General features: G+C 43.2%; 2 protein-coding genes across 2 annotated transcripts; one reads left to right on the top strand and one right to left on the bottom strand.

Moving 5' to 3' along the window:
- Positions 1–413: 413 nt before the first annotated feature.
- Coq6 (ubiquinone biosynthesis protein COQ6, mitochondrial) lies at positions 414–13,830 on the bottom strand. The gene is made up of 8 exons (XM_067347927.1): positions 13,603–13,830; positions 13,212–13,402; positions 12,564–12,803; positions 2,315–2,422; positions 2,155–2,217; positions 1,173–1,483; positions 642–924; positions 414–537 (listed from the first exon to the last, which is right to left on the bottom strand). The coding sequence occupies exons 1-8, from the start codon at positions 13,775–13,777 to the stop codon at positions 490–492; spliced, it is 1,419 nt and encodes a 472-aa protein (XP_067204028.1). The 5' UTR covers positions 13,778–13,830; the 3' UTR covers positions 414–489.
- On the top strand, positions 2,958–13,121 carry LOC105677137 (uncharacterized). The gene is made up of 11 exons (XM_012375537.2): positions 2,958–3,795; positions 3,874–4,172; positions 4,361–4,543; positions 4,643–4,928; positions 5,147–5,524; positions 5,700–7,284; positions 8,840–8,904; positions 8,998–9,422; positions 9,522–9,810; positions 10,028–10,402; positions 10,593–13,121. The coding sequence occupies exons 1-11, from the start codon at positions 3,685–3,687 to the stop codon at positions 12,207–12,209; spliced, it is 5,613 nt and encodes a 1,870-aa protein (XP_012230960.1). The 5' UTR covers positions 2,958–3,684; the 3' UTR covers positions 12,210–13,121.
- Positions 13,831–13,851: the final 21 nt, after the last annotated feature.

The following is a 13,851-nucleotide window of genomic DNA, read 5'->3' as shown; positions in this document are numbered from 1 at the left end:
ACAAGAGATATTTTATTCTCTCTTATACATATATTATTTAATATATTATTTACAAAGGGATATATATTACATAAATACAGTATTTGAAAAATCTTATTATAGACTTTCATAAGTATAAAAAAAATGTACAGAACAATAATCGCCTAATACTATAAGTTCGTGAAGATTTTTACAAAACATATATTATTTTAATATTAATTGTATATCACAACTTATAATAAGTAGCGTTCAATTGAAGTAAGCGCTATAAAGCTTTAGTAAGGAATTGGATTTTATTGATGCATTTCAATGTTACGATGGCTGTGATATTTTCAGCAGGACAATGCGTCACTGCACGGGTTGTTCGAAAATGGTTTGAGGTGGATAGGTAGTCAAAATGTTTTGGCTCATCGGTGTACATTTAAAAATAGTAATAACAGTCCATCTTTTATATTTTCTTCTGAAATTCTTAACCATCATAATGCCGCAATATACAAGATGTTTGCTAACTTAAAACTTAAGAATTGTCCTTCCTGCAGCCTGGTCCATCAATATTTTCTAAACATAAAATCAAATTGCGATTAATATTAATATACAAGAAATGCCATTGTTTCAATAAAACTACATTTCTAATATTCGTTGCAGTATAATGTTCCTACTACCTTGACTTGTGGGATAGCGTTCATCAATTGTAGACCCAAGCTCCTAGTTAGAACAATGGGTGTCGCGGTGCCTCGGTAAAGTCGATGAAGCGCATCGATGACAAGCATCGTCGGTACATTGTGCCGTTGTCTTAATGTCTCATATTTCTCCAAATACATCATGTCGTTGATCAAACCACCGTCCATAACAGCTTCGGCCAGGATCTGCGTCAGTACTGTCACATCGCCAAAGCCCAGATTCACACCTTGACCGGCAAGAGGATGAACTCGGTGTGCTGCGTCCCTTCAAATCGAAACCAATTTAAATTTTTAAAAAAGATAAAAAACAAAGAACTTAAAATTGCTGCGATGATACGATAAACTCTTCACGTACAAACATAAATTTTCTATGAAGTTTCAATACAACAATCTCTCTTTAAAGGCAGACTTTGAATCAAATCGGCGGTATTCTCTTTAAAATTTGATTTATGTCTTGACACATTCGAAATTCATTCGACTAACATTTCTCCTCTTGATTAAAAATTCTTTTACCCAATCAACACCGTGCCTGGCCGAATGTAAGACGCGGCATGGCCGAAACCTAGAGGAAACGCCGCCCGCGACCCCTCGACGATCGCCGCTATAGAGGGCTGCAGTTGCCTAGACACACCAGTCTGCAGGGAGAATTCCGCGAGTAGCTGGCGAAGTGCCTGCATGCCACCTTCGACGATACTGTTCTTCGGATAGTCTCGCCACAGCGCCTCATTTACTCTGTCGACAAACTCCTCCTCTGTGACTTGTAGCAGTTCCTTCGCCTTCTCGCTTGTCATGGACCACACAAGCGAACTGAGAGAATCTGTTAACTATTTCGAGAATCGTTACTGCGTATATGCTAGATCGATTAGTAATCTTTATCTCATTTCTACATTATTCGGTTAATTTGATGCAAGTATCAATCTATAGTCTGTGTTATTTCTCTCTCTCTCTCTCTCTCTCTCTCTCTCTCTCTCTCTCTCTCTCTCTCTCTCTCTCTCTCTCTCTCTCTCTCTCTCTCTCTCTCTCTCTCTCTCTCTCTCTCTCTCTCTCCCTCCCTCCCTCCCCCCCCCCTCTCTCTCTCTCTCTGATGTGTGTTATAAGAATAAATAATAAAATAATATAAAAATCAAAGACAATTCAGAATATTACAAAATAAATTAGCCAGCGTTATCTTAAAATCAGCGAAGAAGATAATCGAACAAAAAAATCCCATTCTCTCCTAAGTTTAACTCATTCCAGAATACTTTATCCAACGTTGTCTTTGATTTATTTATTACTATTCTTATTGTATTTATTATCTATTCTTTAAACACGTTAAAAAGGAATAACATTTCTTAGATTGACACCTTTATTGCTTATTATTTAATTTTAGAGAAGCCACAAACGCGTACAAAAGTTTGTGGCTTCTCTAAAATGTTTGGCAGATATTTTGAGAACTTTTATAATTAGAAAGAGATAAATAAAAGTGAATAAAATACAGGAGTTCGTCATAAATTACCGGTAGCAGTGCGATGGGGCCTGTTGGTAGAAATCTCTGCCAAGCTACGACGTTTTCCGTGGGCTAAAATCAAAGTCGTACGTATTGTAATCTACAGTTCACAACCGTTTAGATTGTTATTAAATATTCCATCCTTATGTGAAATTCTTAAGAAGATTACCTCGGATAGTTTGAGAGTCGCGACAATACCCAATTGATCGTATCGCCAATTCGGATAAGCTACACCCATCGCCTTTCGCACCAGCGAATTAACACCATCGGCGCCCACCTGCAACACATTAGGCAACACTTTATTTATTTAATTCCGCTCCGGCCATTACGTAAAGTAGTACAACTATAAGTGTCATCGTAAAGAGTATCGTTGGATTAATGCGCAGATAATACGGACAACGCGCTGGAAGGGACGAGCGCATCAAAGATTAACGGCGTGCACGAAAATAGCGCCGGTTCTGCTCCAGATCTTAGCGAAGATGCCGGAGATTATTTGCGCCGAATAGTCAACATTTTATGCTCGTTTCCCATCACAAATAAACGTCTCGTTTATACACAAATCTGAAGGTATTTACGCACTAAATGTACGACTACGTTTACATTCCGATATAATAAGAAAATCATTCGGAAAATCGTAACGTTCGTTACATAAAAAAAACTGTATGCTTCAATTAAAATTCAATACAAATAATCCTTATTATTGAAAAATATAAAACCATTATTTATTTTCCATGAGCTATACATTTTTCATTTTAATTTTGTCCGCAAAATTGAAATAAATATAAGCAGATAGGCAATTATAACAATGTGTTTTTGAAAGCATATTTTTTGTGCTTTCTTAAATTTTTACAAAAGCAAAAGGGTTTGCGGAAGAGTGTGACTCTTCCCCCAAATGACGTGGTTATCAGTTGACCAAATTCCGCTAAATGTGATTGTGCGAGCAATGACCGGAATCATACTGATAAAACGTATTTCTCAACGTCACCGGAAAGGTGTATTACGGAAAGAATTTGCGGTTGGTAATTTTTTTCTTTTCGTCTCACTTTATCGCCGGAACGCGTGGAGTGAGAGAACTGCTGATGATTAACAGAAGCTAAATATAAAGGCCGTTTTATAAACACATGTGGGTATCCTCGGGACTATACAGAAGAAAGCCAGAATAGTCGTCTAAGTGTCGAGCATCAGTGAACAAGATCCTCGACGCACACGTTAAAAAATCAATTTTCCGACGTTGAAGAAATTGATCGTCGAACGAACGAACGAACGAGATGCTCATCGCATTCATCGCATTCATCGAAGTTCATCCACGTGCATCGTCAGCGTGCACTGTCAGTATTTAGTCGAGAAAATTAAACTTCTAACAAAATGCTTATCGTGAATTAATGTGCGATATTATCAGCGCCGCAAGAGTGATGCCGAGCTAATTTAACAGAGAAGTTTTATATCTTTGAATCGCCATGCGATAGTAGCCGCCTGCAGCGTCAATTTGTTCGGCTTGAATATAATTTTCTCAAGAGCACAAAAGTCGAGAGAAAAACTATGTCGTTTAGGAACTTTTTCGAGAGATTCTCAGGCAGTCACGTGAAGCGAGACACGTCGAGAATGGAGCCCACCAACAGCAAAACGCCATCCATAGTGATCAACAATGAGGTCAGTGAAAAGAATCACGGTTCATCGCGATGATCCAGAAACGTTTCCTCGACATTTTCCTTCGTGTACCGAATTTAGGGGGTGCGTGAAGATATTTGGATGAGCGAGATGGACGACGGCAGCATCTCCTCCGAGGACAGTTCGGAATCTGTCACGTGTCACATACGACCGGAGCCGATAACGCAGGAGCAGCCTTGGAGCAAGCGGGAGGTGGAGGTGGCGTTGTCGAATCTGCCGGGTGGCGAAGCCGCCCTTTCCCTGATCCCGACTCTTCAAGACGAAGCTCTACAAAGGGCTCTGCAAGAATTCCAATGCTTGACTCTCAACGGAACGGACTGCAGACACCGCAAGCTCTCCTTGCCCATGTTCGCAAACGGGTACGATATGACAGACCGCATCTGCAATTTGATCCTGCGTGAGATAAACTAGATAGTAGAAAAGTAGACAAATAAATAGAATCTTATTTGTCGTGTTCATTAATTGTAATAACATAATTTTGACGAATAAAATTTTATATGCCTTTTATAACGAAGAGAATGTCAAACCTCTAAAATTATCCACGCAGGTTTATGCGAAAGGCTCTACTGGACAGTGAAAACGGAGCAGCAGCCGTCGCGACTTCGGGTCAGTTACTCGCGGGATGGCCGGACACGTGTCTGCTGATTTCCAGCTGGTTAGGACATGTGGAAATCGCGAGGGCTCTGTTGGACAAAGGCGCGCAGGCCACTACGAGAGACAACGATGGAAGGTACGCGCGGAAATTCTCTTGTAAAAGCGAAAAGTTTCTAACAGTTCCGCAGATCCAATTAATATTCGAAAAGCCGCTTTCACACGCTACTGCTTCCAGGACGCCGTTACATCTCGCAGCCTGCGCCGCGTCCGTGAAGATCGTAGAAGAGCTGCTGAAGCGCGGCGCTAATCCACGCGAATGGGACTTCGAGAGGAAGTGCACACCGTTGCATTGCGCCGCGGCGACGGGCTGCGTCGTCACCGTGAAGCACTTGATCAAGTCAGGCGCGGACGTGGACGCCGGATTGTCCGGCAGAAGTCCGCTCCACTACGCGGTGCTGAACAACGCCGCGGATTGCGTCGAGGCTCTACTGCAAGCAGGTGCTTGTCCCAATAATCCACAGGTGCTCCTTTACGACCAAATTCGAGCACGACTTGGTGGAAAAGTGATGCCCGATCGGAAGTCTTTGAACTAAAGACGAGTGCCAAAAGATCATTAACGAGCTAATAATATTAAACGATATCGAATTGCGCGAAGGAAATTATTTTCCCACCAAAGCACTGCGTCTCTTCAAGACTTAAGCTGAAGCTTCTTCGGTCTATTAACATGATTCATTGACAGGTTTACACAGAAACACCACTGCACGTGGCGGCTGGCCTGGGTAATGTTCGCTGCACCAAGTTGTTGTTGAGCCACGGAGCGGACGTGAGGGTGCAACTGGGAGCGGTGAGATCGACGCCTCTGCACTTGGCAGCGGAGGAGGGCAGCGCGGAGTGCACCAGATTGCTGCTGAGCGCCAACGCGGCCTTAGAAGCGAAGAATTTGCGCGGACAGACGGCAATGCATCTCGCAGCGCTCGCCCAATCCGTGGAGACTCTAGATGTGCTGATAACAGCTGGCGCCCGGGTAAATGCGGAAGATGATAACGGACGCACACCTCTGCATGCTGCGGTCGCGAAAGCGCTGAGAGGCGGCGAACTTGTCAAAACTTTAATGCAGGTTCGTGCATCAGTCGAGACATTTCTTCTCTAATTCTAGAATAAAATCATTTTCCGCTGAAGTAAAAGCTTGAAATTAAAATCATTCTAACAAATTACATGAAATAAATATTCTTCATCAAAAAAATGTGTATAAAATAAGTGAAGAATTAATAGAATTTTCTTTCGTTTAAAAGGCAGGCGCTTCGGTCAACAAAGCGGATAAGTTCGGTTACACACCGTTGCACATCGCGGCCCTGAACGAGAGCTCGCCGACGGTGATGATGTTGTTATCGAAAGGCGCCGATGTGACGGCGCGCACCAAGGGCGGCATCACCGCCCTGAGTTTCATCGTGCGCCGCACGCCGGACGTGCTGCCGCGTTTCGTGGCGCGCTTGGATCAGGCGATCTCGCTGCACGATCACGAACTAGGCGATGTGGACTGCGAGCTACGACTGGACTTCCGGCCGTTAGTGCCGGGCGGCCGCGGCGAGGCGGACCTAATGCTCTGCCTGGTGGAGGTCGGCCAGGGTCACATCTTGAAGCATCCGCTGTGCGAGAGCTTTCTCTACCTCAAGTGGCTGCGCATCCGCAAATTCTTCCTCCTCAGTCTAATGTTCCACTCGATCTTCGTCGCCCTCTTCACCGGCTACGTTTGCACAACGTATTTGGAGAAGAAAAAACAACTGACGAGCAACATTCTCTTCTGGCCCGTGCTGGGTTTCACCTGCGTGCTCGCGAGCAAGGAGATCTTCCAGATCGCCCACGGTATTTGCAACTATGCCCGACGCTGGGAGAACTGGCTGCAGTGGAGCGTGATCTTGTCGTCCAGCATTATCCTGATCTCACCGCCGCAGACGTGGCAGGGCAACGTCGCCGCGCTGGGCGTCCTGCTGGTCTGGGTCGAGCTAATGATGGTGGTCGGCCGTTTTCCTATGTTCGGTATCTACATACAGATGTTCACCCAAGTGTCCATCAACTTCGTCAAGTTTCTCGCGGCCTACATCTGCCTCATCATCGGCTTCTCCCTTAGCTTCTGTGTGCTCCACAGCAAGAACCACGAGCCGTTCAAAGATCCACTGGTCGGTCTACTCAAGACGGTAATGATGATGTCGGGGGAGTTGGAGTTCGATGACATCATCTTCCCCAAAAAAAACAGCACGGACGAAAAAGAAACGGGCAAGCTTGTGTATTTCGGCACGGCACACCTGATGCTCCTCAGCTTCGTCATCCTGGTGACGATCATCCTGACGAATCTGATGGTCGGCTTGGCCGTGTCGGACATTCAGGAGTTACGCAGGTGCGCCGGCCTCGATCGACTGGTGCGCCGTGCCGAGCTCGTGGCTCATCTCGAGAGCATGTTGTTTTCCAAGCTTCTCGATCGCACACCAGCGTGTAGGATAATACAAGCGTGCAGGCGGGGCGCGTTGCTACTGCACCCACCGCATCACTGCGCGCTGCACATCCGGCCGAATGATCCGCGCGAGAAACGTCTGCCGTTTGAGCTCATCAAGGCGGTATACCGTCTGGTCAGTGAGAGAAGATCGCGTCGGATGACCTTCAGAAGAAGTGCGCTACCGTCACGACACACTGCTACGAATGAAGTGAGCCACGCAAGGTTCAGCAGGATGTACAGCGACGAAAGCAATCAGCAGCAGCAGCAGCAGAACGAGCTGGCGCACGAGCTGAAGAAATACTCGTACAACATCTGCATGAGACTGGACAGCCTGACCGATAAGATGGAGAGTATCGCCAGAGAAGTAGACGCGACAACACACATATGTTGATCGTCATCGAACCTTCGTCTCATCTAATATCTCGGAAAAAAAAGCAGCAAAGCGAAATTATTCTCAACGAGATACACAAGTATATTAGCTGATGCATTGTGATCGAATCTAAACTAGTTTGAAAACGGAATACGAGAATATATTAGATTAATTTAAGCTGGATAGAAGAAATCGAGGAATCCAAAGATCTAGTGATCTGAAAAGCTAAATTTCAACGATACTCGATAGAAAGATTAATCCAGCAAACTGCATACTTTTGTAACAATATTTCATACATGCAGATACAACTTTATGATAAACTGATGGCCGAGAAAGAAAAAAAGTCGACCAAATATTTTTATTTTTTTATACAGACAGAAGAGAAAACAATATTACCATTTGACATCCTTTAGCATTAATATTCTATCGCATTGCAGTTTATATAACTTTATTTCTCTTTTATTTGAAGACAGTTTAAATCTATAAAATCTACAAATGCTTCAATCAAAATTCAATACGAATAATTTGAATATGCATTCCTTTTTGCTTCTATAAAAATTTAAGAAAGGATAATTTGCACTCAAATCTTATATCTTTTAATAATGAGGATAATTTGAATGCATATTGAATGCATATAAAACCATTATTTATTTTCTATAAATTATATAATTTTTTATTTTAATTTTATCAACAAAATTAAAATAAATATAAATAGATAGAAAATGATAACAATGTATTTTTGAAAGCTTATTTTTTGTGCTACTTTCTTAAATTTTTATAGAAATAAAAAGGAATGCGAAAGAGTGCGACTCTTTCCCCAAATTGCGTGATTATCAATTCATCAATTCAAATTCCGATAAATATAAAATTTGTGCGAGCAATGAATCAAACTAATAAAACGTATTTTTTGACGTCACCAAAAAGGTGGTGTCAAATTATGCAATTGGCCTTTATAACATATGTTAATAGAGTTCAATGGGTGATATGGAAAGAATTTGCGATTGGTGATTTTTTCTTTTCGTCTCGCTTCATCGTCAGAACGCGAGGAGTGAGAAAACCGCAGATGATTAATAGAAGCTAAATGTAAAACGTCGCTTTGTAAGGTTTGTTCGTGTCGCATGGCTCGACATGCTTCTACTCGCTCCAATACGCTCCAATTTATAGTATTATGTTCTGCACACTATAGATTGGAATTAGAGTTAGTAGAAGCATACCAAGTAGCAAATCGTTATTTGAGGTCTACTTGTCGTCGTAATAATCAATTATGACGACAAAAAGATGTCGGATGACGACCATTTACTACTTGGAAGTATTGCGACGCGGACAAACCTATTCTTGGGACTACACAGAAAGACAGAACAGTCGCCTAAGTGCTAAGCATTAGTGAACAAGATCATTGACGCACATTAAGAAATCAATATTCCGACGTTGGAGAAACTGATCGTCGAACGACGGATCTAACGAGATGCTCATCGCGTTTATCGAAATTCATCCATCTGTATCATCGGAGTGCACTGTCAGTATTTAGTCGAGAAAATTGTCGTTTAGGAACTTTTTCGACAGATTCTCAGACAGTCGTTTGCAACGAGATACATCGAGATACATCGAGAATGGAGTCCGCCAACAGAAAAACACCGTACAGTGATCAACAATGAGAGCAGTGAAAGAATTCACGGTTCATCGCGATGATCTAGAAACGTTTTCTCGGCGTTTTGCTTCGTGAATTTAGGGGGAGCGTAAAGATATTTGGATGAGCAAGATGGACGACGGCAGTATCTCCTCCGAGGACAGTTCGCAGGAGCTGTCTTGGAACAAGGAGGAAATCGTGACGGCGTCTTTGTATCTACCGAGAAGTGAGATCATCCACTCCCTGATGCCAACATTGGAAGACGACGCTCTACAAGAAGCTTTGCAAGAATGCTCGACTCTCAACGATGAGGACTGCAGACACCGCAAGCTTACGTTGCCTGTGTTCACAAACGAGTGCGACATGACAGACAAACTGGACTGGCAATTTGATTTTGCAACAAGGATTTCGGGATTTCCGTTGCTCGAGGCATGGTGGGATAAACCTGGGCTGATTTTCAGCTGGCTAGGTCATATAGCTATCGCGAAGACTCTGCTGATGGACGCTACGAGAGACAACGATGAAAGGTAGACAGAAATTCTCTTGTAAAAGAGAAAAACTTCTACGAGTTCTGTACATTCAGCTAATCTTCGAGAAGAATTGCTTTCACATGTTACTATTTCCAGGACGTTGTATTTAGATCTGGCAGCCTGCGCCGCGACCGTGAAGATCGTAGAAGAGCTGCTGAAGCGCGGCGCTAATCCACGCGAATGGGACTTCGAGAGGAAGTGCACACCGTTGCATTGCGCCGCGGCGGCGGGCTGCGTCGTCACCGTGAAGCACTTGATCAAGTCAGGCGCGGACGTGGACGCCGGATTGTCCGGCAGAAGTCCGCTCCACTACGCGGTGCTGAACAACGCCGTGGATTGCGTCGAGGCTCTACTGCAAGCAGGTGCTTGTCCCAATAATCCACAGGTGCTCCTTTACGACCAAATTCGAGCACGACTTGGTGGAAAAGTGATGCCCGATCGGAAGTCTTTGAACTAAAGACGAGTGCCAAAAGATCATTAACGAGCTAATAATATTAAACGATATCGGTTGCGCGAAGGAAATTATTTTCCCACCAAAGCACTGCGTCTCTTCAAGACTTGAGCTGAAACTTCTTCACTCTGTTAACATGATTCGTTGACAGGTTTACACAGAAACACCGCTGCACGTGGCGGCTAAGCTTGGTAATGTCCGCTGTACCAAGTTGTTGTTGAGCCACGGAGCGGACGTGAGACTGCAACTGGGAGCCGCGAGATCGACGCCTCTGCACTTGGCAGCGAAGAAGGGCAGCGCGGGGTGCACCGGATTGTTGTTGAGCCATGGAGCGGCCAAAGAAGAAAAGAATTCACGCGGACAGACGGCAATGCACCTCGCAACGCTCGCTCAATCCGTAGGGACTCTAGACGTATTGATAAGAGCTGGCGCCTCGACAAATGTGCAGGATGATCACGGAAACACACCTCTGCACGCCGCGATCGGGAAAAAGGCAAGCAGCAAACTTGTCAAGACTTTAATACAGGTTCGTACGTCGAGAAATTTCTTTTCTAATTCACAATAAAATCCCCTTTTCAGCTAAAATAAGTTTTAAATTAAAATGAAATATATGATATTACTTCGAATAAATTTGTTCTAACAAATTACACGAAATAAATCGTTTTCGGAAAAAAGTACGTATAATACAATTAATAGAATTTTATATCGTTCAAAAGGCAGGCGCTTATAACCTTGCGGACAAGTTCGGTTACACACCGTTGCACATCGCGGCTCTGTACGAAAGCTCACCGACGGTGATGATGTTGCTGTCGAAAGGTGCTGATGTGACGGCGCGCACCAAGGGCGGCATCACCGCTCTCAGCTTCATCGCGCGTCGCACGCCGGACGTACTGCCGCGTTTCATGGAGCGCTTCGATAAGGCGATATCGCTGCACGATCACGAACTGGGCGACGTGGATTGCGAGCTAAAACTGGACTTCATGCCGCTGATGCTGTACGGCGACGGTAAGGCGGACCTGATGTTCTGCCTGGTGGAGGCTGGCCAGGGTCACGTCTTGAAGCATCCGCTGTTAGAGTCCTTTCTTTATCTCAAGTGGCTGCGCATCCGCAAAATTTTCCTGCTCAGCCTAACGTTCCACTCGATCTTCGTCGTCGTCTTCACCGGATACGTAAGCGCGACGTACATAGAGACTGAAAACTGGCTAAGCGACATCCTTCTCTGGCCCACGTTGGGTTTCACCTGCGTGTTCGTGGGCAAAGAGATCATCCAGATCTCCCGTGGCATCGGCAACTACGCCCGACAATGGGAGAACTGGATGCAGTGGAGCGTAATCCTGACGTCCAGCGTCATTCTGATCTCACCGCCGCAGAAATGGCAGGACAACGTCGCCGCGCTGGGCGTTCTGCTTGTCTGGGTCGAACTGATGATGGTGATCGGCCGTTTCCCCATATTCGGCATCTACATACAGATGTTCACCCAAGTGTCCATCAACTTCTTCAAGTTTCTCGCGGCCTACATCTGTCTCATTATCGGCTTCTCCCTTAGCTTCTGCGTGCTCCACAAGAACCACAAGTCGTTCGAAAATCCACTGGTCAGCCTACTCAAGACGGTAATGATGATGTCAGGAGAGTTGGATTTCAAGGACATCATTTTCCCGGAAACAGATAAAAAAAACGTCACAGAAGGCGACAAAAAAGAAGTCGAAGACATCGACAGGTCGCTTCTGTATCCTGGCACGGCACATCTGATGCTCCTCAGCTTCGTCATCCTGGTGACGATCATCCTGACGAATCTGATGGTCGGCTTGGCCGTGTCGGACATTCAGGAGTTACGCAGATGCGCCAGCCTCGATCGATTGATGCGCCGTGCCGAACTGATGGCTCATTTCGAAAGTATGTATTCCAAATATATAAGGATGTGTCGTTCCGACCATATTGCATTCAAGATTCTGGGCCGTACACTGGCGCGGAGGATAATACAAACGTTCTTACAAGTGGTCGAGTGTCGCCGTTACCTGCACATCCGGCCGAACGATCCGCGCGAGAAACATTTGCCGTGCGAACTTATCAAGAAGATATACCGTCTGGTCAGTGAGAGAAGATCGCGGCGAGTGAAGTTCGGAGATGGTGCGCCGTCACACACTGCTGCCTATGAAATAAACTACGCGAAATTCAACAGAATGTATACCAACGAAAGCAGTGAGCAGCAGCTGAACGAGCTAGTGCAAGAGCTGAAGAAATACTCGTACAACATCTGCACGAGACTGGACAGCCTGACTGATAAAATAGAGAATGTCGCCAGAAAAGTGGACACGACAACGCGTCCATGTTGATCGTCGCTGAACTTTCATCTCATCTAACATCTCGGGAAAAAAGCAACAAAACGAAACAATTCTCAACGAGATACACAAGTGTATTAGCTAATGCATCGTGCTAAAATCTGAAATTATTTTGAAAATAAAATACAAAATCGAGAATACAAGACTAATTTAAGCTTGAATATGAGAAATCGAGGAATCCAAAAGATCTAGTGATTTGAAAAGTCAAACTTCAACAATATTCAATTGAGAAATGTATGAATCCAACAAACTGCTTTTGCAAGAATTTTGCATACATGTGAACACATACATACATACGATGGATACTTGCAATGTTAATTCTACAAGATTTAATTAAGGTTTACTCACCAATAATCTGGTTCTGTATTGTTTTCCAGATTGCAATTGCACTGTTGCAAATTCGCTCGACATCTTTGGGAGTTTGACATCAGCGATTTTAGACTCGTAAGCCACAGTTACATTTTTCTTTTCGGAAAGCTGTTTGTTGATTGCATCCAACAGCAGATCGTTTTCGACTATGTACGCCAATTCCTCAGAGAGATGGTTCTCATCGAATGTTATCACAGCGTCGGAATAAGCATCCCATACCTACTGAAGAAATTAACACTTAAGATTTATAGAATTTATAATTTTGATATATAAAATACAATCAAATTTTAATGGTAGTTTTTAACGCTAGCTTTTAAGTTTTGATTATAATTTTTTACTATGTAAAACATATAAGATGGTAAAAATTATTGCTAAGAAAAATTCCAATTAAAAATTACATTTAATTATATTAATATTATAAAAAAATCTAGGTTTTAATGCCAGCTTTTAAGATATTGATTTAATAATTTAATAATTTTATACTAATTTTTAAAATAATGATTTCATAATTTAATAAATTTATATTGGCTTATAAAATATTGATTTAATCACTTAATTCTATGCTTTTAAAATGTGAATCTAATAACTTCAGAATTCCAAACTAATATAAAGAACATGAAGGACCACCTGCATTTTTCTCACTGGACAAAAACGGGTTGCTTCGATATGTTTCCATACTCCTAAGCTTGACAGTAAGGTGCGAGTTTCCTGATTCAGAGCAACAACTCGATTGGAGTATTGTTCCTGCAATTTGTATTCCTTTTTTGCACTACCTTCCAAAAGCAAGACCTTCTTGTCTTCCAGCCTTCTATTGTTCGCTAAAGTAAACAAATAAATAGAGAACTATTTCAGACATTCTGCTTTGACAAAAAAAGTGCTAAATTTTTATTCTATAGTGTACTTGGAGACAAGTATAATTACATTTGTTGCTAACAAAAATTTTTGAATTATCGATATATTCATTTACCATATATTCATTTTGACACTATATTGATATGATAACAATAAAAAAACTAACCTAAAGCACATGCCATTGTCGTGCCGACCATGCCGCCTCCAGTGACGATCACATCGTAATTTTCTTCATTTTCCATGCTGGACGAATAATTTTTTCTCGACACTGCGCTCGCACTGGGAATAACATGCTTGCAATTTTGCGATAACGACGTAATAAAGAGGCGAAACGACAACATCTCTCTCCCGAAGACTCCATGCACTTTTTGAACTGTTTTGAAACACACTTCCGCTTGAAGGTGCCTTTTCACGC

This window comes from Linepithema humile, chromosome 1 (genome assembly GCF_040581485.1).
Source record: "Linepithema humile isolate Giens D197 chromosome 1, Lhum_UNIL_v1.0, whole genome shotgun sequence".
NCBI lineage: Eukaryota > Metazoa > Arthropoda > Insecta > Hymenoptera > Formicidae > Linepithema > Linepithema humile.
The sequence above is the reverse complement of the archived record's forward strand: the minus strand, read 5'-3'. Positions and strand labels throughout refer to the sequence as shown.